Genomic DNA, 25997 nt, shown 5'->3' with positions numbered 1-25997 from the left:
TGAACTGAAGCTTTCCATCACACTGGTCGACTCATGGTTCAAAGCATTGTGATGATTCATTTGCTCTACTGCGCCATCAAGTGGATTCAAGTGAAACAGTCTCTTTGACTATACTGATGTGATGTGTAAACCTCTAAACTGAATAAATGAATTGTTTTTATGGTTATTTATCCCGAATATTGTCTCAGTATGTCTGATACAAAAGAGAAAGTGGAAACTATCAGGACAGAGTTTTGGTGTGATTGTGTAACTGTGTAATCATGTTTATGTACATCTGGATAATCACACAAACTGTGTGGCGCTTCACTTTTTAATAAACTAAAAGACAGAAATCAGATTATAGGATCTGTAGTGTTGTTTATTTATATTATGGTACTTATCTTTTGTGATATTTATTACTGTGTGCATACTTTAGTAGGAGATTAAATAAAAAAAGCTCAAGTAACTATGTAGCACGTACTAATCCAATTCCACAACACAGTGTGATGGGGAATCCGCTGTGTTTTGCTGCCCATTTTATTTCGAATCTGGCGCGAACCGGCGAGACAGTTCCTGAATCAGTCACGTGGTACGGACTGCCCGCGAGGCCTCGAACGTCACTGCATACGTAATCAAAGCGAGCCTCGATACGTGCTTCACAAAAACTCCCCTGACACACGCTTCGACGCACAGGACACATCACTATCCTACAGGACTTTGGCGCGTGATGTCACGCGGGTGGGCGTAGAAAGGCTTTTGGGCTGATGCGCCATATTTCGGGGCTCAAACGAAAGAGGACCGAAAGCGCACACATCAGCCATGGTTCGTAACTGCTGTGTGATCGGCTGTAGTGTTCGATCGCACGACCGGCAAGGGAATAAGCTTGGGAATGGTTTATCTTTTCATTCTTTCCCCACCTGGAAGCAACATGAGGGAGCTCATATAGCGGAACTTACCAAAAGAAGGCGTCTAGCCTGGATAGCAGCCGTGGGACGAGTTGATCTCCAGTTCTCTTCCATCTCCAAATATCTGTTGGTGTGCTCCCGACATTTTCACTCCGGTAAGTTCTATATATGTTCACATCACTCTTTATAGCTTAATAATTTTGTTGTTGATGCGCTCGGAGGTTATACAATCCGAACAAACATCGTATTGAGTGACTTTGCAGACACACGTGCTATGTAAAGATTCGCTAATTCTTTCGCACCACTGTAGGGAAGCCTGCCTATGAAATGGATCAAACAAATCCAGACTGGGTACCAACGCTACACATGAACTCCGAAAAAAGACGACGAACGCAAGGACAACAACAAAGAGCACTAGTCGGAGGTAAACACCACCCCCACCCCCAATCCCTAATTCAAAAAATTGCTCTTAGTGTCCGGCAATCACCACGTAAAGTTTTGAGGGTTCATACGGCCTTAATGTGAAAACCGCTGAAAATTCCCCTTGTGTGCATGGAGGACACAAATGGGTTTAAAGTAATATCTTGCTCGATTATCAATGTAGTAGTTTGCATCTACTTTACAATTATGGACACATAATATGACAACGAGATATTTGCAGTTCATTGATAAATGTATAACATTAATTGTGGTGGGTGGTGAACAATAACACTAAGTGCAATACTCCTTTCTGGCATCGTTGTATTTTTACTCAGTTGTACACAGCAAAATCTCCAGTGTTAAATTAACACTACAGAGTGTCTATATGTGTCCACACTGTTGAGTGTTAAATGAACACTTTTGACAGTGTTGTATTTTTAAAAGTAACCTAGTCAGTTTTCAAGATTTACAATGAATAAAACTGAGCAGTGCTGATTTTCTAACATTGGAATATTTCTAACATTTTGAGTTATTTTCCAGTGTTCAGAAAATCAGCACTGCTCAGTTCCAGCCGTCGTATTCCGCTTGTGCAGTGATCATTTTGTATGAAAATGTCAAGTTACCAAATATAAGCTTTCTAACATAAGTGTTTTCATTATTTACTAGACTATCGTTGCAGCTATGTGGACATAAAGCCCACATAGCTGCATGCATAGTGGGCTTTATGTCGTGCTTTCTTAGTTAGCAAGCTCTAAAGTAGAAATACTGAAATGTTTATGTTTATTTTGTAGGCAGAAAGGCAGAGAAGGCATCTGCAGAGGAGATAAGAAGAAAAATGAGACTGGATGTGTTCAACAGAAGACAGACAGCAAAGCTAAAACGGATAACACAAATCAAGCTATCTGCAGAAGACATCCCTCCAAGGTGAATATATCAAAGTCTTTCTCTGGGTGTGACTTAATACCAAGGAGTGCTGTCAAGTAAGCATATTGAGGCTGGGTGAGGTGAGACTAACGCTACATGATAGTGAAACTGTGTTACTTTAACCCTGCTTTAGGTGGTGGAAAACTAAAAAAAAACCCTACAATAAACACATAGAAATGATTTTAACTTTAAAACTGTTTTAAAAAAGTTCTTCTAATTCTTGGAGCTGTTTAAACCCTTAGCACATAATGCACTCTTTATTAATCACATTTTCACCCACTGTGCATTTATACACCTCTCTGAATTGAATCATTAGTTATTATTAATCTTGCCACAGCGTGCCTTTTGTTCTGTCTTCCTCGCCTCCCCACCCTCTTGATTCTGACTGTTATAAGGGAGTGTTTCCTTCCCCACTGTCACCAAAAACATGGCCCATTTTCTACAAAAATCAACAAAAAAGAATGAACATGGTTTTGTTTTCTCTCTTATCAGGGACCCAGCAGCCAAGGATGCAGGACCAACAACCCTTGATGGTCCTGCAGCCAAGGATGCAGGACCAACAACCCTTGATGGTCCTGCAGCCAAGGATGCAGGACCAACAACCCTTGATGGTCGAAGACGGCTTATTAAAGGTGCTGTCCCGACACTTTTTCAGTGGAATAATTATAAAGTTGAACCACCGCGGAGTAGTGTTTGGGAGAGAACGGAGCGATCCCCTGAACTAGTTCATCCTGGGGATCAAGGTCAGCACAGTGTTACAACAGATCATGACTACTGCTCATTTCCTGAGCCGTCAGCAGAAGACCTGTCCAAAGACCTGGAGAGTCTGAAGAAGGAAATACAGGAGTTACGTGTCCAGCGAGAGTTTGGGTTACAGCGGTTTGCTGGCTCCGACACTGACATCCAATTCTATACCAGGTACACCCAAGTTCTATTCAAGCTAACTGTATATAATATATATACAGTTAGCTCATACCAATGTCACCATCAGTTAAATTTCAAGTGTTTCCAGTCTTCATGTAAACAACATCAATATTTACTTTTTGTCTGCTGATTGTATGTTTCATGTAGATGCACCAAATAGCATCTTAATCAGACTATCTTAATGTTAGGTAGCATACCGTTAGCATATTTGTCACAGTTTACATTATTTTTATTTCAACGTGTGATGTTAATTAATGATTGACACAATGTTTGTCTCTCTTGTTTATAGATTTCCAAGCTATAATCATTTGATGGCATTCTGGGTTTTGATTGAGCCTTGCATCTATGAAATGATCCAGGCTTCAGGAGCCAAGTCAGCTGCCAACACGGACGAAGAAGTGTTGACACCTGCACGCACACAAACGGTAGGCTATGGCTTTGTTGGTAGTTGGAACTAGAGGTGCAATGTTATTGTATTTATGTAGCGTAATTCTTGGGCTACAAGCAACTACTTTTTGCACAAGCTTTGAACCCTTTCAGTCAGGTGCGGCTTTTCTATGGATTGTTCATGATTTTTGTGATATCGTAAGAGGATTTGTTTTGGTTTGTTCCGCTGTTGTACGGCACTACGTTGGCTGGCAGAAGGGCATGTGATCAGACACACAGTATCGGGGGACAAGACTCGTATGTTGGTCACATGTCCGTCCACCAGGCAACGTAGTGCTGTACGAAGTAGCGCGAAAAACAAACTTGATTAGCAAGAGGAGTATTACAGGAGCAAAGGAAGCTTTCATTCACAAACCCTCAGTATGGCAAACAAAAGAAATGCATGTGATGCAGCTTTCAAATTAAAGGCAGTCGATTTGGCTCTCAGCGAGGGGAAGTAGAGCTGCTGCACGTACCCTTGGTATAAACGAATCAATGGTGAGACGTTGGAGACGCCAGCGTGACGAACTGGCTCAGTCCAAAAAGACGAGAGCTTTCACAGGAAATAAGAGCAGATGGCCCAAAAGTATTGAAGACTGGGTGAACACACAGAGAGCAGATGGACGAGGTGTTTCAACTGTGCAGATCCGACTGAAAACAGTCGCCAACGGAAAAACGAAAAGGACTGTCCATCAGGGTGCGGACGACTGTGTGTCAGCAACTCCCTCCCGACTATGCAGAGAAAATAACAAACTTATAAATTCACACAACGAAAGATAAACGAATATTCCATCGGACCAGACGAGATCATAAACATGGATGAAGTGCCGTTGACATTTGACCCGCCCCTTAGTAGGACTGTTAACAAGTCCTACTAAGACTTGTCCTACAACTCATATGAGGACGTTTGCAGTGTGTATATAAAGATAATAAAAACAACTTTATTTAGTAGAAAAATAATAAAATTCAACCCTGACAGTACGGTATGGTGTGCATAACCATTACAGCAATCTTACAAAACATTTAGCCAAGAAAAGGATGATCTTACTAGTTCATAGCTTTAGGAGTAACATTTTCCCTTTTGTTTTAACCTTTCAGAGGCAGCTGCTCCAGCCAATCGACGAGTTCTTTCTTTTCCTGGTTTTCCTGTCTGTTGGTTTGAAGGAGAGGGACCTGGCTCATCAATTCAACATACACCAGTCCACAGTGAGCCGCATCATTGCAACATGGACAAGTTTTCTTGCCACTGCACTGGGGTCTCAGTGCATCTGGCTTACACGTGCAGAAGTGCAAGCTTACCTCCCTAAGGAATTCAAAGATTTCTCAGACACCCAGGTGATCCTTGACTGTACAGAGCTGAGGTGTCAGACACCATCCTCACCACTTCTCCAGAGTGAAACGTACTCTTCATACAAATCCCACTGCACGATGAAAGCCCTGGTTGGCATAGCTCCACATGGTCCAGTCACATTCATCTCTGATCTGTACGCAGGTTCGGTTAGTGACAACAAACTATTCAAACAGTCAGGCATTGCTGAGAAGTTGACTGAAGACATGGCAGTGATGGTAGATAAGGGCTTCCTGATCACAGATTGTTGTAAATGCAAAGTGTACCGCCCACCTTTTCTATCCAAGCAGAAGAAGAACCAGGTTAAGGAGACACAGGCCACAGTCAGACTCAGGATACATGTGGAGCGAGTCATTAGGAGGATCAAACAGAACAAACTTTTTGATGGCATCATCACCATGTCACCTGTTTACAATATCAGCCAACTGTTTGCAGTAGCATGTATGCTGTCAAATTACCAGAACACAGCATTAGTTAAAAAACAGGTTAAGTGAGACGAGATGGACTTTTCCCAAGACACCAGTGCCAGTAACTTGTGCTAGGCATGGAGCTTTAAATACTTACTATGTAAATAAGTTCTGCAAACATTCAATGTTATAATGTTTTTGATACCATTGCTAAAATAAGAGTTTTCTGGTTTCACACAACAGTAAAATATTTTTTTAAAAATTCATGAAAAGTTTTGCAAATAAAATATCACTTTGTTCAATCCAGCCTGAAGGATCTGTTTTTCTTTTTGCTGTTGTTTTCACTGTTCATTTTTTCAAACGGCTATTTTGACGCATATATATGTAGAAAAAGAAATAGTCGGCTTATGCACAACTGTATCCATGTATATTCTTTGCACTAGGTAGTCCTTCGGTGCATACACAATTTAAGCTACGGTCACACTGCAGGTCTTAATGCTCAATTCCGATTTTTTTTTTTTTTTTTCAAACACATTTCACTCAAATGTGACTCAAAACAGATTAGGTAAAAACACAGGAAACATTAGTCACCATCTAGTTTCCTGTGTTCCTGTGCAGCAGTATCAGTTCTGTTACAAGTGAAGTATGGCAGTCCATTCTCCCTGCAGCACGGACTACACTGCCCATGAGGCCACATGCTTTAGGTCGATACCTGTAACACTCTGCCTTCATATTAAATCATTTTGGAATAAATTTTAAAAAATCTTTCTTCACGTCATTATGCGGCCGCAAGTAGAGGTGACATGGACCGTGAGACTGAGACCCAGGTAATTCCACCGGTGTGGAATAACCATAGAAAAGGCATAGCCTCTGATAATCTCTCATTCTTTCTTATCCAATCCATCCAACTTTATTTATAGAGCACTTTAAAAACAACATGGTTGTCAAAAGTACTTTCCAGTAAAAAACTGTGATAGAAGTTAAAACCACATAAAATGACAAAGAATAATAATAAATAAATAATAAATAATAATAAATAATAAATATTAAAATAAAGATAAAAATGAATCAGTAAAATGATTAAAATAGATAATAAAATATACAGTAAATAACAGTCAATACTAAACTGCAACATCGTCCAAGTGACTATCGGTAAAAAAAAACTACAACCAACAGGTGGCAGCACATCCCTTTCTCCTCAATAATACCCCAGGATAACTTTAAGGCCTGTTTCTGTTTGCTCAGTTTTTAAAAACAAAAATCAAATACAGATTTAACAGCCTCCAAATGTTCTGCTGCTCTCTCAGTGCTGATGAAACGGGTGTCGTGTATGACAGCCAGTAGAGTTTGTTGCCTGTTTTTACTTGATTTCTGTCTCTGTGTTCAGAAACAGGAGATTCAGACTTTGGCCGTAGAAAGATCTCAGACACAGCGGTACAGAAGAAGGACGATGTGAATCTCGACTCTGTTGTTTATAACTTCTGTAGATAAAAAAACAAAACAAAACAGCAACAACAGCAAGCACAGCAGAAAGTAACAGGCCAAGTTTCAATCCAACAGATGCATCCTCTCCATGTCCTCCATCCTCTTTCCTTCCATCCTCCTTCCCTCCATCCTCTGTGTCTCCTCCTGTCTGACCTGCAGGTGAGAAACAGGTGTGAGGTGTCAGCTGTCAGGTAGGTGATGAGTGAAGAACAGAACAGAATCCATTTCCTCTTCAAACTGCTGTCAGACATTATCTACTGCACTCTGATCACATCACTCAGACCAGCTGCTTTCTACAAAGTCTCATCAACAACATCTTTAGAAACAAACATCAACAACCAGGAAGCAGCTTCACCTCTGATCACACACACACTCAACTCTACTCACTCACCTGGAGGATCAACAACACTCAGGTGGATGATGCTGATGGGGTTATTTTTCAAAACAGCTCTTTTTCCACGGTGTTTTCTTCTGTGTATGACACGACACTCGTATGTTCCAGTGTCATTAATCGTCACATTCTTCAGAATCAGAGACACGTCTCCATCCTTCATCTGTCTGTCCTGCAGATCCACCCGGTTCTTAAAAGATAGATGCTGGTTTTCTGGATCAAAACATCCATCCCGGTACAAAAGAACATATTCTGATCCCAGGTCCGCTCTGCTCCAATCTGCAACTATGATATTGTAGTTTGGAGCTCGACATGTCAGAATAACGTTCTGTCCAGCTGTGGTGTTTATGTCTGAAAGAGAGGAAACAAAATGGAAAGTTAACGACATCGACAGCATCGCTCACTTCTGGAGCAAAAACCACTGATTCCTGCAGAGCCACAGGCAGTACAGCTCACACAGGATGCTGAAATTCAACACAGTGAGGTTTTGTTAGTTTTGGCTCTGTCCCTCTTCGTGTGGACTGGCTTTAAAATAATTGCCTAGATTATCATCACATCATTTACAGGTCACTTCAGTGAGATTTAGATTTATTTTTCATGGGGAAAAATCCTTCCCCAATTTAAGTGTAAAACTGACTTGTTCTTTTGCATTTGGATAAGAAAGCAGAATATATTTTTGAGTCCAGGTTTGCACTTTAACTGGTGAAATGTGTGTTTGTTCCACAACAGCAGCCCAGGTCTGTTAGTGAGCTGTAAGGTTGGATCAAATTAAAAAAAAAAAAAAAAAATGTAATGTAAATGCAGGTCAGTGTCACTAAACAAACATTGCTGTTGGTGTTAATGCATTTCTGTGACATAAAAAGTGGACTCTTTCTCTTAGATGCCATTTATCAACTCAATACACACATCTTGTGCAATCATCCACTCCATTCATCACAAGTAAACACGGGTAAGTGTCTGCTCAATAAGAGGTGATGCAGCATTGTTTTGTCGCAGAAAAACGAAAAAAGCCTTATCTTTTATCTTTATAGGTACGGATACAGATCACAAAAGCTTACATGCCTTTTAACCAGAACACTGATTCAAACATTTACAGATCATAAAAGGATCAGTATGAAATTAAAATAGTTTATTTTCCACAGGCTGTGAGATTGCTTTGTGGGTTCGTAAATAAAAGTGTGTTTGAAAGTGTTGAGACGTGGCCAATTCTGTCATTCTGCGGTCACAGAGAGCTTTTATATTAGGAATTTACAGGATGACCTAACAGACGATCTAGAGTGAGAGAGCTGCAATCGATGTGTCAGTGCAGAAATTGCGTTTGTGTGTCAAGCACATAGAGGGAAACACGTATCGCATGACCTATACAGTTGCATTGTGTCATTCTGGGGGAAGTGTGTTTCTTAGAAAATGCAGCTTTCAACTTATTTCCATTTACATGCTGACCGGAGGAATGTGCATTCCACTAAAATGAACATTTTTCCAGTCTGGGATCATTTTTACTTGTAACATCAAAAGATCAGTGTTTGTCCTTTAGTGTTAAATATCTTTTATGAACCCTTAGTAGAAATTCAGGGGTTCCAGCAGGCAGATTTACACAAAAGCAACGAATTTAAAATAAAAAGACAAGAAATAAGGGACTGTACAGGGCAAATTTACAACGTAAGAGAAAAAATACTGTACATTTGTTAAAAATAGCACACTCGGATTGAAAGAAATGTGCAACTGAGTAAGATATTTTTGTTTTAAGAAGTGCTTCTTCTTGTCAGATTCACAGAAGTTAACGTCACAGGGCTGAGTGCTTGCACTTAACAACAACAGTGAAGATGTTGTGATACAGTGTTTGGTTTGTGCTCTGCCAGTGCTGCACTGAAAGAAGACAGATTTGTGGCCATATTGTCTTTGGTCTCAAAGTCAGTTTAATGCCGTTTACAGTTCTTTCCACTACACTTTTAATGGATATAAAATCTGAAACTGTAACATCTGGAATTTGTTCCCATATCACTCAAATCTAAGCACATATGACACATGACCATCCCTTAGAGAAATGCACCCAAACTACTCCATACATTACAACACACGTGTAGCTTCACAGCTTACCTTCTTCATAGGCATTGACCAGAACACAGACCAGCAGCAGCATGCAGAGGACTGTACTACAACACAACTGCAACATAGTCGGGCTGTCTATGTGTAGATGGGACAATGAAAATATAAATCCAAGGTCCAAAGACACCAGCTATCAGGACAGACGCTCTCTGTTAACATCCAAGTTATTTAAGCTACCAGCTCTCTACGTACTCACATAAAAAGGGTAGGGTGGATGATCCCCCTCCATCCACGCAAAACTGACTGCCAAAAACACCCAAGTGTTCTTATTGGAACAACAGAAACAATACTATGTAAGAGGGGACAAAGAGGAAGTGATCTTGTGAATTACTATCTTGTGAATTCCACTCAGTGCACATTCACAGTTAGTTTATTTGTAACAGTTGCACGTCACAGTCCTGAAACCTCAAGAGCTTTTATATAAAGATCTCCAGCTGACAGGAAGATTTATGGCTGGGTGTGAAGAAAAAGAAAAGTTCATAATAATATTCTGTGTACGTGGCGAACACGACCTGTGGTCGCCTGTTTGCCTCTGATCATTTAGTCATTTATTGAGCACAACCAGACATTGCTACAGATAAAAGTGAGATGATTCTTTTTTTAGAACGACAGTTCTTGGCTTCTATTGTAGGCTGTGTGGAAGCCATCCGCCAGTCTACAGTTCAGTTTTTTTAACCAGGTGTCATGACCAGTGTCCCGATTAGATTTGGGACACTGACAAACAGTGTAAACTTAACTTACCTCTCCATTAATCTCCCGCCAATGTTCGTGATGGGAGCCAGTTGTTCCACGCGCTCGCCTTGGCTGATTAAAATACATTCAGTATATCCTAAATACAACAGAGAACTAAAGGTAGCTTTTTAGTGCTGCACAGGCAACCGCAAGAACAGCTGACTGTTCAGGGGTTTTTTTTTTAAATGAAAGATTTGTTGAAATTAACATGACTTAAAGCATTGAACTTGGTAAGGAAGCAAGTTTTTTATATGTATAAAACACACGAGGCGAAGTATCTCTAGTTTTATCATTGTTATTATTGTTGTTATGTTTTCCTTTAAATATAGCCATTTCCAGCTTGAACTGATAGCAGCAAGCTGCAATTGTTAAGCGTGACTTAATATCAAGTAGTGGTGTCAAGTAAGCATATTGAGGCTGGATGGGTTGAGACTAACACTACATAAGAGAAAAACTGTGTTACTTTAACCCTGTTTTAGGTGGTGGAATTCAAGGGGAAAACTGCTATAAGCACGTACAAATGATTTAACTTTAAACTTAAAAAATGTTCTAGCTCTCTGAGGTGTAAGGTAATGACTGATTCATGACTCAGTGTAGAAGGCAGCACTGTGTTAGAAGTTGCAACAACAATAACCAATGCTTTCTTGCTTTCTCATGCTTTTATCACACACTCTTTATTACACACTGTGCATTTTTCCACCTTCCTGAATTGAATCATTGGTTATTATTAATCTTGCCACAGCATGTCTTTTGTTTGGTTTTCCTCCCCTCAACTGGTGACAACAGACCCTGTTTGAGCAGGAGGGTTCTTCCTGTTAAAAGGGAGATTTCACTTCCCCATTGTCACCAAAGTGGTTGCCCAGAGAGGGTCGCTGATTGTTGGGGTTCTCTCTTTATCTTACATAAATTGAAACATAAAACCAACAGCATTTTTAAAAAGGGTTTTCTTTATTTGACACCTTTGAATGTCCAGTCATTGATGCTTTTCTACAAAAATCAACAAAAAAGAATGACACATTAATGTGAGATGGGATTTTGTTTTCTCTCTTATCAGGAACCCAGCAGCCAAGGATGCACAGGTATGGGTGTTTTAAAATGTGACTTTTGCAATACGCCCCAATGACCAAAATAATCTCAATACAGGCCTATTTGGTTGACCTATATTGACACATTGACACAGTTTTCCAACATCTTAGGTCACGTGGGTTTTTCTCCTCAATTATGCAAATTAGTTCACGTTATGTGTAAGAACTGAAAATTTGTCTTACCTGAGTGCTCCTGACCTAACGAGAAAGTTAATTTACAATTAAAAAACAAAACAAAAACAACACCACAAGAGGATGGAACCAGAAGAGTACAAGACTTTGGTTTCATATAAACTAAAAGGCGAGTATCCAGCTTTTTTCACGGAAAAAGAGAAATTCATTGAAGGTAATAACAGCAACTTCGTGTCATTTATAAATGTCACCAATTCATATATTAAAGCACACACAATGGCAAAATGATAATATGTCGCCCTAATTTGCAATAACAGATTAAATTATCGTGACCTTTCTTTGACCTGGTTAACCACAGTTAACAAGCAGGTTTTTATTGACGTTTGTTAAAGTAAAAGTTTCTAGGTTTGCTATTTAGCAGAACCAAGAACTGTTTTTTATCCTATAATATCTCAACTACAATATATTAAGTCGTAATTAAGTTGGGAGTATTTTGTGGCACAACCTTTTATACAGTTTGACCTACTGTTAAGATCAATCTGTAATTTATATAATTTACAATTTATATCGGATGAATTATAATGATTATAATGTAGAAATCTAAACAGACAGAGCTAGAACTGTAAAACATACGTCTGACTCTGTCATTATATTTTATTAACCAAGTCAGTTATAAATTACATCTGTGGGAAAATACTGACAGCAGGAAATATAAAATTAAACTCATTTGGATTGATATCTGTATGAAAAAAAATGAAGGCCATTAGTCACAATGACCTTCAACACTTTTTCTTTGAGTTTTACTAAAACAGTATTGTGTTTGGAATAATATTTTTGGCTTCTGAAGTAGGCATACTGTCAAAAATATAGAGAACCTGTGTGTATGTGTGTATGTGTGTGTGTGTGTGTGTGTGTGTGTGTGTGTGTGTGTGTGTGTGTGTGTGTGTATCTGTATGAATACATAAATATGTACAGATGTTAGGAAGTCTAAAATAAAGTCTCCAAAGTCACTGTGGTTATTGGTTAAACTCTGATTTATGTAACTAATAAACCTTTGTGGTAGTACCACTAATGTGGAGTATGGAAGGATGAGCTCAGGCTAATTCACCGGGGAGCGACGTGTTGATATGATCACGTGTGGTTTTACAGTATTAGTATCAAAGTCTCTATCTGAACAAACTATTTCCAGCAGCTTATTGTAGTACACAGCAAATTTTGCCCCCTTTCTTCTTCCACATGATCACATGATGTCAGTCTGTGATTGGCCACATGGCGTACCCATCAAAATAACCCCCCATGCCAGCCTGCATGTATTCTCAGCAGGGCTGAAGATTCGGCTCCACATAACAGACAGGGCATTAATAACAGACGTATAAACTTATGTCGTGGGTTGTGCGATTGACACCCCGACCCAGGTCCCCTCTGCTCCAGCTTACTTATCTTGGATGCTCATCCCCCTCAAACACACACACCTTGTGATGCAGAAGCAACAGAGGAGAACATCAAGAACCTAGTGGTGAACGAAAAAGAACAAACAAGTCTTTGGTTTATAGCATGGATCTCGTCAGCTTTGAAGGGTGAGCAGAGCAGTGGAAGAGAGGCCGTGATCATAAGGTGTCAAGATAGGACATGTGCTGCCACCTGTTGGCTGGTTTTCTCACTGAATCTGTGAAATTCTTTAAATCACTTCAATACATTTTCTACAGTATTTAGTCTATAAAACTAAAATGATCTGTTACTTTAAGTTGTTATTTCTGCTGTGGAATTTCGACTTTAATGCCACGAGTCACCGCCCATGTTGTGTTTATGTGTTTAATTCTCCTATGTTTGATTTTTTTTTTTTTTTTTAATTTTGTGTCTTTGAGTCAGACAGATCCTTTTTTAAAGTTTGTTTTCTTGAATACGCATCAATTTAGGGGGTCACGGTTATGTTGCACACTTAGATTAAAAGAAATAGAAACCAGTGTGGCTTTGTGAGTTCACCTTTACTGTATGTTCTGCAAACATATAGATATAGTACACCATTACACGTTTGTACACAGTCTCACACAGCTCTTGTTAGGCGCACTGCATTATGGTGAGTGGCCTGTTTACTCGCACTAGAGCTGCTCATTTCAGAAGATGCTCTCTTTTGTGGTGTAACGGATGAATAACTATCCTTCCAGCACTATGTCTCATTGGAGACTAGGGCACACATTATTTTACAACAACTAAGGAGAATAAAATATTGAAAAATCTGAACATTTTAACAAAATACATTATTGTAAATAAAAGGTTATATGGCGGAGGGTGTGTCGATTTTTTGATTTTGTCAATAACGCATTTCTTGCCCTTAAAGTTAGGGGGGGGGGATAAAAACTGGTCTCAACAGTTTCACAGTTTACAACCAGAAAAAAGTCAAAACAAAGATGTGTCATTGTGTCACCCCACACCCACATAGACATAAACAGAAGTGTGAGATGGTGGAGAATTTACGCCAGTGTTCTGTTATATTGTAGATAGCAAGGAGCAGACGGCCGAGTTTATTAAACTCTACCGACACAGCTGGGACACAGCTTATTACTATTGTTTCCCAGAAATCTCTGAAGCTCTACCTCTGCCGAAGCGGGCCTCACCAAGGAGTGCTCTGCACTGGACCTATAAAGACAGGTGGACGGGTTTTTGTGCGACCCATGAAAGAGGCAATAGATGATCTGCTGCAAACGTACCATGGGAAGAAGGACATCCTGAAGCTTGGCTAAACTTCTCAACACCAATTCATCTTTGAACATAAGCCCAGAAAAACTTCTGGAGATTCAGCAGCTGTGGCACTCTGAAGGCAGTGAAACAACTAGTGTCCCCGTAGTCACCATAGAGCCTGCCGTCTTTAACGTGCCTCCTCCTGCCCTGTCTACAGCACTAACACAAGTCTCAATAGAGAAGATTGTGGAGGGCATCTTAGAAAAGCCACAGCAGCAGCAGCCTAAGGGTAAAAGAAGGCAGACAAAGACTTGTCTTGCCTGTGGACAGCCCAAGTCTCAATATGAGACAGATGGATCCACCGTCCACTATTTTTACCAGACAGGGCCTGTGCGCTATTTCTATTGTTCCAACAAGGTGCATCAAACTTATGCTGCTGAGGGAATCAGTAACCCTAAAATGCCCTTTGAGGAATTTGCCCAGACAGACTTTTTCCAAAGGGAACTGGATGCTACCAGGAAGAGGATGGAGAAAAAGAGGAAAAGGCCAGAAACCCAACAAACAGGCCGCCTCTGCGGGTTCTGCCACATGGACCTGAAACAGGGCCCAAATAGCCCACATGTTCACACGGACTTCCCTGGAGTGGCAGGGAAATATATCTACTGCCCTTCAAAAGTGCACTCTCTGTACAGGGACAAGGGCATGGCCAAGGAGATGACCTGGAAAGAGTTTCAGGAGTCTCCTTTCTATGAGGCAGAGAGACAAAGATGGGTGGAAGAAAAAAGGAAATAGGGGACAAACAGTTTATATTGTAAATAAGATAGTTTTGTTCTAGTTTTGCAATGTTTATTTTGTTTATATAAATAAAAACTGATTGTAAATATAAAAATGTAAATAAATTGTGTTCTGTAAAAATAGCAGCACAGCTCTCTTCTTTATAACCTCTTAGAGTTCACATGTATGTTTATATCTGTGTAAGCTTACCATCAGGTAATCAGTTTTAAAAAGCTGTGAGTGCTGCCCTGAAAGCTTACATATTATTTCTAAATCACTTCATGTAATGATAACAAGCCATCCTTTCTCTAGTGGGGTCTCACAGCTTTTATCTTTATAATCCTTTTGTTTGATTTATATCATTAGAAACATGACTGATGTCTTTTATCTGTGTGACTGTTTCAGACATGACAACCAGACAGTGTCTGAAGTTATCTTTAATACATGCAGCACAGCTGGAGATATTCCAGACACTTTTTCACTTCTGATGATAATATTTTTGGTTTAGGTATTGTTGCTTTCTGGCTTGACGCTTATCTACAAAAGCAGTTCAATAAGGAGAGCTCATGTGGAAAAACCGAACATGATTTATTGAGATACAGAAATGAATTTAACTGTTAGGCAGTTAGACTCCAATGATCCATCATAGCAGAAGGAATCTCAGCAGTGACAGGATTTTGCACAAGCCACACCCCAGAGTCAAAATGCTGGTGGATGGAGGCTGGGACAGGGTTCTGAGTGACCATGGTGAGGAGGAGAAAGGAGAGAAGGCGGGCTGCATAGCTGCGGATCTGAAACGCAGAATGGCAGAAGCAGAAGAGCAACAGATTTAAAGCATGCAGAGTGGAGGCTGGCAAGAGCATGAGTGGAATAAAGTAATGACGTCAGTACTGAGTTTGTGCTGGGAAATGAATAGATATAAACTAGCAGCCACCAGGAAGCAGACAAATGACTTATTACAGATCTTTCTTATTGAAATTATGCATAAGCTTAATTTTCTATGCCATCAGAATGTATCTGAATTATAGTTTTAAGTTTAATCTTTGTATTAAAAGTTGGATGTCTGCATAACTGAAGAGTGTGTCTGGTCTGTATCATCTCAAAACTGTGATGATACAGTTTATTTTGAGTTATGTACTTACAGGGAGTGCAGAATTATTAGGCAAATGAGTATTTTGTCCACATCATCCTCTTCATGCATGTTGTCTCACTCCAAGCTGTATAGGCTCGAAAGCCTACTACCAATTAAGCATATTAGGTGATGTGCATCTCTGTAATGAGAAGGGGTGTGGTCTAATGACATCAACACCCTATATCAGGTGTGCATAATTATTAGGCAACTTCCTTTCCTTTGGCAAAATGGGTCAAACGAAGGACTTGACAGGCTCAGAAAAGTCAAAAATAGTGAGATATCTTGCAGAGGGATGCAGCAGTCTTAAAATTGCAAAGCTTCTGAAGCGTGATCATCGAACAATCAAGCGTTTCATTCAAAATAGTCAACAGGGTCGCAAGAAGCGTGTGGAAAAACCAAGGCGCAAAATAACTGCCCATGAACTGAGAAAAGTCAAGCGTGCAGCTGCCAAGATGCCACTTGCCACCAGTTTGGCCATATTTCAGAGCTGCAACATCACTGGAGAGCCCAAAAGCACAAGGTGTGCAATACTCAGAGACATGGCCAAGGTAAGAAAGGCTGAAAGACGACCACCACTGAACAAGACACACAAGCTGAAACGTCAAGACTGGGCCAAGAAATATCTCAAGACTGATTTTTCTAAGGTTTTATGGACTGATGAAATGAGAGTGAGTCTTGATGGGCCAGATGGATGGGCCTGTGGCTGGATTGGTAAAGGGCAGAGAGCTCCAGTCCCACTCAGACGCCAGCAAGGTGGAGGTGGAGTACTGGTTTGGGCTGGTATCATCAAAGATGAGCTTGTGGGGCCTTTTCGGGTTGAGGATGGAGTCAAGCTCAACTCCCAGTCCTACTGCCAGTTTCTGGAAGACACCTTCTTCAAGCAGTGGTACAGGAAGAAGTCTGCATCCTTCAAGAAAAACATGATTTTCATGCAGGACAATGCTCCATCACACGCGTCCAAGTACTCCACAGCGTGGCTGGCAAGAAAGGGTATAAAAGAAGACAAACTAATGACATGGCCTCCTTGTTCACCTGATCTGAACCCCATTGAGAACCTGTGGTCCATCATCAAATGTGAGATTTACAAGGAGGAAAACAGTACACCTCTCTGAACAGTGTCTGGGAGGCTGTGGTTGCTGCTGCACAAATGTTGATGGTGAACAGATCAAAACACTGACAGAATCCATGGATGGCAGGCTTTTGAGTGTCCTTGCAAAGAAAGGTGGCTATATTGGTCGCTGATTTGTTTTTGTTTTGTTTTTGAATGTCAGAAATGTATATTTGTGAATGTGGAGATGTTATATTGGTTTCACTGGTAAAAATAAATAATTGAAATGGGTATATATTTGTTTTTTGTTAAGTTGCCTAATAATTATGCACAGTAATAGTCACCTGCACACACAGATATCCCCCTAACATAGCTAAAACTAAAAACAAACTAAAAACTACTTCCAAAAACATTCAGCTGTGATATTAATGAGTTTTTTGGGTTCATTGAGAACATGGTTGTTGTTCAATAATAAAATTATTCCTCAAAAATACACCTTGCCTAATAATTCTGCACTCCCTGTATGTACTATGTGACAGTTGTTGTGGAAGTTTTCCATTAAATAAACCCAACACAGCCTTGGGTTTAAACACCTTCCACAGAACCAAAAGGCAGTACACAGCTGTTTCCACACCTCTGATCTTCCCCCAGAGAAAAGTTCACACTCCCTTGCTTCCTCTTACAGTGGAGAAGACAAAAGATGAACTTTACCCGTGTGAACGCCTGCTTCCAACTTCCTGAGATACCTTCTGTTAGCATTTCAAAAAAATGTAAATAATACATAAATATAAATAAAAGATATTCCTTTACGCAGTATAGGTACATAATACTCCACAGGCCGTAACACTATAATATAAATAGAATGATAATCAAATAATAAGAAAAAGCAAAGTTAAAAATAAATGTTATCCACATTAACTAAATTAAAAATGGTGTTTATCTTTTGATAATGTAACACAGCCTTTGTCCCAACCAGGACTCGAACCTGCGCTCAGACGGTTCAGTGCAAAAAAATATATCATTTTTTACACTGGCTGAAAAGCTGCGATTTGATTGGCTGATTCTCCATTACACCTATACGCGATAGGCCCCCGCGGGCAGCGGGGGATTCTCTGGCTGGCTGGAGCAGCCAGAGAACCAACTCGCAAAATAAAACAAAATAAAAACAAACCAACAAACACGAAAACACCAGACGTTATGATACAGACTTATAATTTGCACCGATGGGTTTTCGAGATTCTATAAAGCTAGCGCGAAAGCCCTCGGTGCGCCTGCTCGCTGCTGAAGTCAAAGTAAACTTAAATTAAAGTTTACTTAAATAATAAAATAAATACATGAAAAAAGATAGAAATGAATCATTAAAAATGATTAAAATAGATAATAAATATACAGTAAATAAAAAGAATAAAGTAAAGAAGATTAAGAGCGACCAAAAGCTGACTATAACTGACTATAAGCTGACTCTGATACTACTCCTAAAACACCATGGAGAAAAGATGTGTTTTTAAAAGTGATTTGAAAGTTTCAAGTGTTGGGGCCAGCCTAATATGGAGGGGCAACTTATTACATAATTTGGGGGCCACAACAGCAAAAGCTTGACCCCCTCGGTGTTTCAGTCGCAAAACGGGGACAGCGAGGAGTGACTGGTCAGCTGACCTGAGAGACCTTTGGTGCGTAATTGCATAGGTATAGAAGGTCTGACAGGTAAGTAGGAGCCAGGCCATTTAAAACTTTGAAAGCAAACAATAAAATTTTCTTATGAATTCTAAAATGGACAGGCAACCAGTGTAAAGAGGCAAGAGCAGGGGTATGTGGTTAGTAGCTGAGCACACAGCACGGCCTACACTTCAGTTAGAATAGAATAGAATAGAATAGAATAATCCTTTAATTGTCCCACAAGGGGAAATTTGGTTGTATCAGCAGCAAAAAAACACGCATATACAAACAGAACAGGACACACAGAACCGAAGCACAATTTTTACATATTTACATCTTTACATCATGGACAATAGTTACCAGAGCAGAGTACAGTACCGTTGTTTAAATTAGCGTACACATAGTGTGCAAACATAGCAGGATACTGAAAGATGTTTAAATAGTTAAGAATATTTAGAATAATTAGAAAAGTGCAGATTGTTTATTGTACCCGTGCATTAAAAAGTAAACATGTAACTTTCAATAAGTTAGTGTATATATAAGCTGAGAAAAGTAATGTGCAGTTATAACAGTAAAAGTTGTTACAGCGCTGATGTAAACATCTGTGTTTGTTGGGAGCAGTTCTGATTGTACAGTCTGACAGCTGCAGGGAGGAAGGACCTGCGGAAACACTCCTTCTTGCATCTAGGATGCAGCAGTCTGTCACTGAAGGAGCTCTGCAGTTCAGCAACGTTTACATGCATGGGGTGGGAGACTCTGTCCATCAGAGATGTTATTTTGGCCAGAGTCCTTCTGTCTCCCACCACCTGCACTGGGTCCAGGGTAAATCCCAGAACAGAGCTGGCCTTCCTGATGAGTTTGTCCAACCTCTTCCTCTCAGCTGCCGATAAACTGCTGCTCCAACATACCACACTGTAAAAAATGACAGTTACTGCATACCAGCAGTTTTAGTAAATAAATGAAATAAAAATCAATCTTTAAACTGACAGATATTTATACATATTCTTCTATTGATATAATTTCAGTTTTGACGTGTATAAAATCATTTCTTTTGAACTGAGGAAATTAGAGTCCGGCCCGTGACTTTATTGTTATGAGTCACTGATGACTGTTTATTTGCATTCTCATCCTGTCTTTCACACCAGCAGAGTTGGTCAACCTACAATATGTTATAGTCCTGCTCAGAGTAATATTATGGATAAAAATGCTAATTAATCTAAGCAGCAGTTTGCTCTGTGTATGAAGGTGTATTAATGGATTAATTTATGGATTGCACCACAGCAAGGTCAAACGTAAATCCCTCTTCTACTCAGTCTCATTTTACTGAACATTAAAATGTTTGTTATTACATCAAATAAATAATTCAAAACATTTTACTAACAGTGTAGTTATTGAAAATACAGCACCATTCTGCGCTGAAGAAGATGCCACACTGGAAACCATACAAACCAGAGAAAGATTAGATTTTTTTTTATTTTTTTTATTAGACGTTACAAACAACGTTTTTAACAGGAAAGGATGTAGAATTAGGTCAGGACTACATTCTGTTAGCTACTAGGATGTGATTTGATTCAAAGACTCTTGCATTGTACTTAACATTTAAACAGGTGAAACAATATTTAATGTTAAAATGCTACAGAAATGATATACATAAAACAAATAGCATGTTAAGTAAAACATCAGTGAATCAGTCATTGATGCTATTCTTCAAAAATCAACCAAAAAGAGTGAAACATTAATGTGAAATGGGATTTTGTTTCCTCTCCCTCTCTTATCAGGGACCAGGCAGCCAAGGATGCACAGGTACAGGTGTAATTTTTAAAATGTGGCTTTTGCAATACCCCAAAATGACGAAAATAATGTCAAAATACACAGTCACAAAAATAAGCTATTTTAAGAAATAAGTGGGCCCATAAAAAAGGTCAGCTAAAAAGAACTCCACTCAAAAATAATACTAAAAGAAATAATATCATAACTCAATAAAGTTCCCAAACAAGAGACAGCTGAGCTGTATAGAAACTTCGTAAACTATTTAAAATACTAAACTGCAACATCTGTCGGCTGTGTTTAACGATATCAGGCATTAAAGGTTTACATTTTTTATAATTATATTAAACAGATGGATGCTCTCGTTATTCATATTGTTGTTGATATTCGTTTCTCACTAACAAACACAAACAGTGAATTGTGGAGAACAAGATCATTTTATAGAAATGAAACAAGATTCTGTTCATCTGGACGTTTTCATTGGGAAAAACGTTTCATCACTCATCCAAGTGACTATCGGTAAAAAACTACAACCAACAGGTGCAGCACGCCTCCTTTCTCCTCAGTAATACCCCACGATAACGGCCATAAAAAGGCCAATACTCTCCTCTTTAGGGCATCTTTCTGTTTGCTCAGTTTTTATGAACAAAAATCAAATACCGATCTAACAGCCTCCGACTGTTCTTCTGCTGCTCTCTCTCAGTGCTGATGAAACTGATGTAGTATGACAGCCAGCAGAGTTTGTTTTGGTCATATTTAAAGCTGAATTTTCAGGAACACTGAGACATGTCAGTAATGCTGCCGCTGCTTTAATGTTGATCACAGGATGATGCCATTGGCTCGTTTGTAACCACAGAAAAAAATAAGCTTTTTTTTCAAGGGTCCTTGAAATCAGGGATCCTTGTGGAGTGTTGGTGACCGCTGTCTGTTTTTACTTGATTTCTGTCTCTGTGTTCAACAACAGGAGATTCAGACTTCAGCCGTAGAAAGATCTCAGGCACTGCGGTTCAGAAGGAGGACGATGTGAATCTCGACTCTGTTGTTTATAACTTCTGTAGATAAAAAAGAAAAACAGCAGCAACAGCAAGCACAGCAGAAAGTGGCAGACCAAGTTTCAATCCAACAGATGCATCCTCTCCATGTCCTCCATCCTCCTTCCCTCCATCCCCTGTGTGTCCTCCTGCCTGACCTGCAGGTGAGAAACAGGTGTGAGGTGTCAGCTGTCAGGTAGGTGATGAGTGAAGAACAGAACAGAATCCATTTCCTCTTCAAACTGCTGTCAGACATTATCTACTGCACTCTGATCACATCACTCAGACCAGCTGCTTTCTACAAAGTCTCATCAACAACATCTTTAGAAACAAACATCAACAACCAGGAAGCAGCTTCACCTCTGATCACACACACACTCAACTCTACTCACTCACCTGGAGGATCAACAACACTCAGGTGGATGATGCGGATGGGGTTATTTTTCAAAACAGCTCTTTTACCACGGTTTGTTCCTCTCGTGATGACACGACACTCGTATGTTCCAGTGTCATTAATCGTCACATCCCTCAGAATAAGAGACACGTCTCCATCCTTCATCTGTCTGTCCTGCAGATCCACTCGACCCTTAAAAGATAGATGCTGGTTTTCTGGATCAAAATGTCCATCCCGGTACAAAAGGACATACTCTGATCCCAGGTCAGCTCTGCTCCAATCTGCAACTATGATATTGTAGTTTGGAGCTCGACATGGCAGAGTAATGTTCTGTCCAGCTGTGGTGTTTATGTCTGAAAGAGAGGAAACAAAATGAAAAGTTAACGACATCGACAGCATGTGGAGTTGTAAAGTATTTTTTCTGGCATCAATTATATTGTCAGTTATATCGTTATCGCAAATTTTGAAATATATATCGTGATAAATATTTTTGGCCATATTGCCCTCCCTAGTGGCCAATTCTGTCATTCTACAGTCACAGACTGCTTATATATTAGTAATTTACAGGATGATCTAACAGATGATCTAGAGAGAGAGGGAGAGAGCTTTGCAATTGATGTGCAGATTTTATGGGAATTTTTTTACGTTGCAGTAGTGCTGAGTCAGTCCTGAAAAGGTTGTTTGTGTGTCAAGCACAGAGAGGGAAACCACATGTATCACATGAACAATACAGTTGCATTGTTGTATTCTAGGGAAGTGTATTTCTGAGAAAATGCAGCTTTCATCTCATTTTGGATTTGCATTTCTGCATTTACATGAACTTTGCATTCCTCTAAAGGTCAGTGTTTTTCCTTTCCTGTTCTCACTTGTCAACAACTTGAGTTGTCATCTGAGTTAATCATGTTCCAATTGCTTTCTGAAATATTCAAATGAATTAATGTTATTAATTTTATTTGCGGGTAAACATAGAAAAAGAATAGGATAGAATAGAAATATCCTCTATGGTCCCTCACTAGGGAAATTCAGGGGTTCTAGCAGGCAGATGGAACATGCAGATTCACACAAAAGCAGAGAATTTAAAATAAAAAGACAAGAAATAAGAGACTGTACAGGGAAAATTTACAACATAAGAAGAAAATACTATTCATTTATTCAAAATAGCACACTCAGATTGAAAGAAATGTGCAACTGAGTAAGATATTTTTTTGTTTTAAGATGTAAAAAAAGGGCTTCCTCTTGACAGATTTGCAGAAATTAGCATCACAGGATGCTGAGTGCTTGCATTTACAACCAGTGTTGGGGAGAAACAGAATACATGTACCAGCGTTACGTATTTAAAATACAAAATATGAGTAACTGTAATTCGTTACAGTTACCGTTTAAAAAGGTGATATTCAGAATACAGTTACTTTGTTGAAATAAATGGATTGCACGGTGGTCTTTTCCTATTTCATATGTTAGGCTATGCCCTCTCTATTTTTGGTAATTCGACACTGGTGGAACGTATTAAGACGCTCTGTGTTTCAACCTTGCGGCCCATGTCACCTCTACTTGCGGCCGCATAATGAGGTGAAGAATTTTTTTTTAAAATGATAAATCAAATTATTTAATATGCAGGCAATAGGCAGAGTGTTACAGGCATGGCAATACTAGCCTGGTGAGATCGATTCTTTACGTTGAGTTCTGCTCGTTTACAACGCTGTGCTTTCAGCAAAGACGAAACAGCCAGGTCGCTGGACTCACCGCTCCTGTGTCAGTAAAGAGCAGGCACACTTTGCTCCCTCTCCCCCACTCTTATGTTTCGGTGTTGCGCTGTCACGTCACTTAGACACTTTGGGGGTTGTTAAGTTGTTTACATATTAATTATATTTTTTCCAGTTGTTTTTGTTGTTGAGAATTTTAATTGTAATTTTTGTATTATAGTTTATCAACAGTGTTTGTTTTAATTTGTTTACTGGTTTGCCTGCAATTAAGATTACAAAAAAAAAAAGATCACCCCCCACAGCAGACCCGATGGCATTTTCATTTTCGCAGCATCATTTATTCTTACAATAATCACACGGTTGCTGTAACAGTACATTCAACAGCTGCAGCTCTCCCGCTGCCAGCCATACACATCACCACCACCAAACCTGCAGCAGCATCGCGGAACACGCCCCGCCACATACCCCCATCGCCCGATTCACCCCCATCCGCGAGCAGGCAAGGGAATCGGCCCGGACCATCGGCGCCCCATGCCCCGGCCCAGCGAGGGGAAAGTGTCCACTCTGGCGGTCGCCCGCGCCTCCAGCTGAAGCCACGGAGCTGGTGGCCACCCATGTGGCAAGCAGCGGCGCCGCAGCAGGCGTGGAAGTGAGCCGGGCCTCAGACGGCCAGCACGCAGGACTATGCAGCCTGCGTGCCAACGCCTCCTCCAACAGAGGCGTTGGACCCCCGCGCACTTCGACCTCCGTCTCCAGCTTGGCAGGTCCCGCTGGCGCGCCAGCCTCCGGCTCACCCCGAGCTGCGCGCTGTCCGCCCTTACAACAATCACAGTACATTCAACGGCTGCAGCCCTCCTGCTGCCAGCCGTACACATCAATACCAAAAACAACAACATCACAAGCAGCGTACAGGTTTTAAGCATGATTGTAGATGCCGTGAAGGTGAGTCCGTCTCACCTGGACCCGCCACAATAATAAAGCATTTTTTATTTAATTATAAATAAATGATTTCTCCTAATTATGTCCTGGGTTTTAACTATTTAATAATAAAAAAGGAAACATCACAAAAAACACTTAAGGCCATGAAAATTAATTGCGATTTAGCAATTCAATGAGGCATCCACCTTATTTATTGAAAAGTATCGGTATCCGCGATACTGGCCCGTATTTACTTGGTATTGGATCGACACCAAACCATGCAGTATCGTACACCACTAATATTAAGATTTAAAAATCTAGTTGGTATTGGTATGGCAAGTATCCTACAGTAATATTAATAAATCACACAGCAATAGTTCATTCATGTAGTTGTAAAAAGCATAATATATTAAGTAATCCAAGTATTCCGTTACGTTACTCAATTAGAGTAATACGTTACTAAATGCATTTTGGGGTATGTAATCTGTAATCTGTATAATACATTTTAAAAGTAACCTTCCCAACACTGCTTACACAACAACAGTGAAAATGTTGTGAGACAGTGTTTGGTTTGTGATCTGTCAGTGCTGCACTGAAAGAAGACAGATTTGTGGTCCTCCGCTTTCTACCCTAATAATAAGCTGGCAGACGTTTTGATAAAGAGCACAATCCTGTTTAACGTAACTTGACTTATGCCTGGTCTCAAAGTCAGTTTATTGCCGTTTACATTTTTTTCCACTACACTTTTAATGGATATGAAATCTGAAACTATAACATCTGGAATTTGTTCCCATATCACAAAAATCTAAGCACATATGACACATGACCATCCCTTAGAGAAATGCACCCAAACTACTCCATACATTACAACACACGTGCAGCTACACAGCTTACCTTCACAGGCATTGACCAGAACACAGACCAGCAGCAGCATGCAGAGGACTGTACTACAACACAACTGCAACATAGTCAGGCTGTCTATGTGCAGATGGGACAATGAAAATATAAATCCAAGGTCCAAAGACACCGGCTATCAGGACAGACGCTCTCTGTTAACATCCAAGTCATTTAAGCTACCAGCTCTCTACGTACTCACATAAAAAGGGTAGAGTGGATGATCCCCCTCCTTCCACTTCAAAATGACTGCCTAAACACACCTGTTCTGTCTTCCTCCTCTCACCCCAGCCAGTGGCTGTAGCCTGGTTGACTGCAAGGTTTTTTCCTGTTAAAAGGGAGTTTTTCCTTCCCCATTTCTGCCAAAGTGCTTCCCCATAGAGGGCTGCTGATTGCTGGGGTTTTCTCTTTATCTTACAGAAATTGAAACATAAAACCGTTTAAATAGCATTTTAAAAAGGGGGTTTCTTTACATTTGAATGTCCAGTCATTGATGTTTTTCTAAAAAAAATCAACACAAATAATGAACATTAATGTCAAGTGGGATTTTGTTTCCTTTCCCTCTCGTATCCTCCTCTCTTATCAGGTAACAGACAGCCAAGGATGCACAGGTACAGGTGTAATTTCCAAAAATGTGGCTTTTGTAATACCCCCAAAATGACAAAAAATAATCTCAATTTACACAATCACAGAAATGGGCCATTTAAGAAATAAGTAGACACAAAAGGAGGTCATCT

At 39.9% G+C, this 25997-nt stretch overlaps 1 protein-coding gene across 1 annotated transcript; it reads left to right on the top strand.

The window, feature by feature from the left end:
• The first annotated feature begins 512 nt into the window (after positions 1 to 512).
• LOC120436312 lies at positions 513 to 5639 on the top strand. The gene is made up of 6 exons (XM_039607107.1): positions 513 to 1039; positions 1195 to 1308; positions 2096 to 2228; positions 2721 to 3146; positions 3442 to 3577; positions 4677 to 5639. Exons 1-6 carry the CDS (start codon positions 799 to 801, stop codon positions 5418 to 5420), a joined length of 1794 nt encoding a protein of 597 aa, XP_039463041.1. The 5' UTR covers positions 513 to 798; the 3' UTR covers positions 5421 to 5639.
• Positions 5640 to 25997: the final 20358 nt, after the last annotated feature.

Source organism: Oreochromis aureus, linkage group 3 (assembly GCF_013358895.1).
Source record: "Oreochromis aureus strain Israel breed Guangdong linkage group 3, ZZ_aureus, whole genome shotgun sequence".
NCBI lineage: Eukaryota > Metazoa > Chordata > Actinopteri > Cichliformes > Cichlidae > Oreochromis > Oreochromis aureus.
The sequence above is the reverse complement of the archived record's forward strand: the minus strand, read 5'-3'. Positions and strand labels throughout refer to the sequence as shown.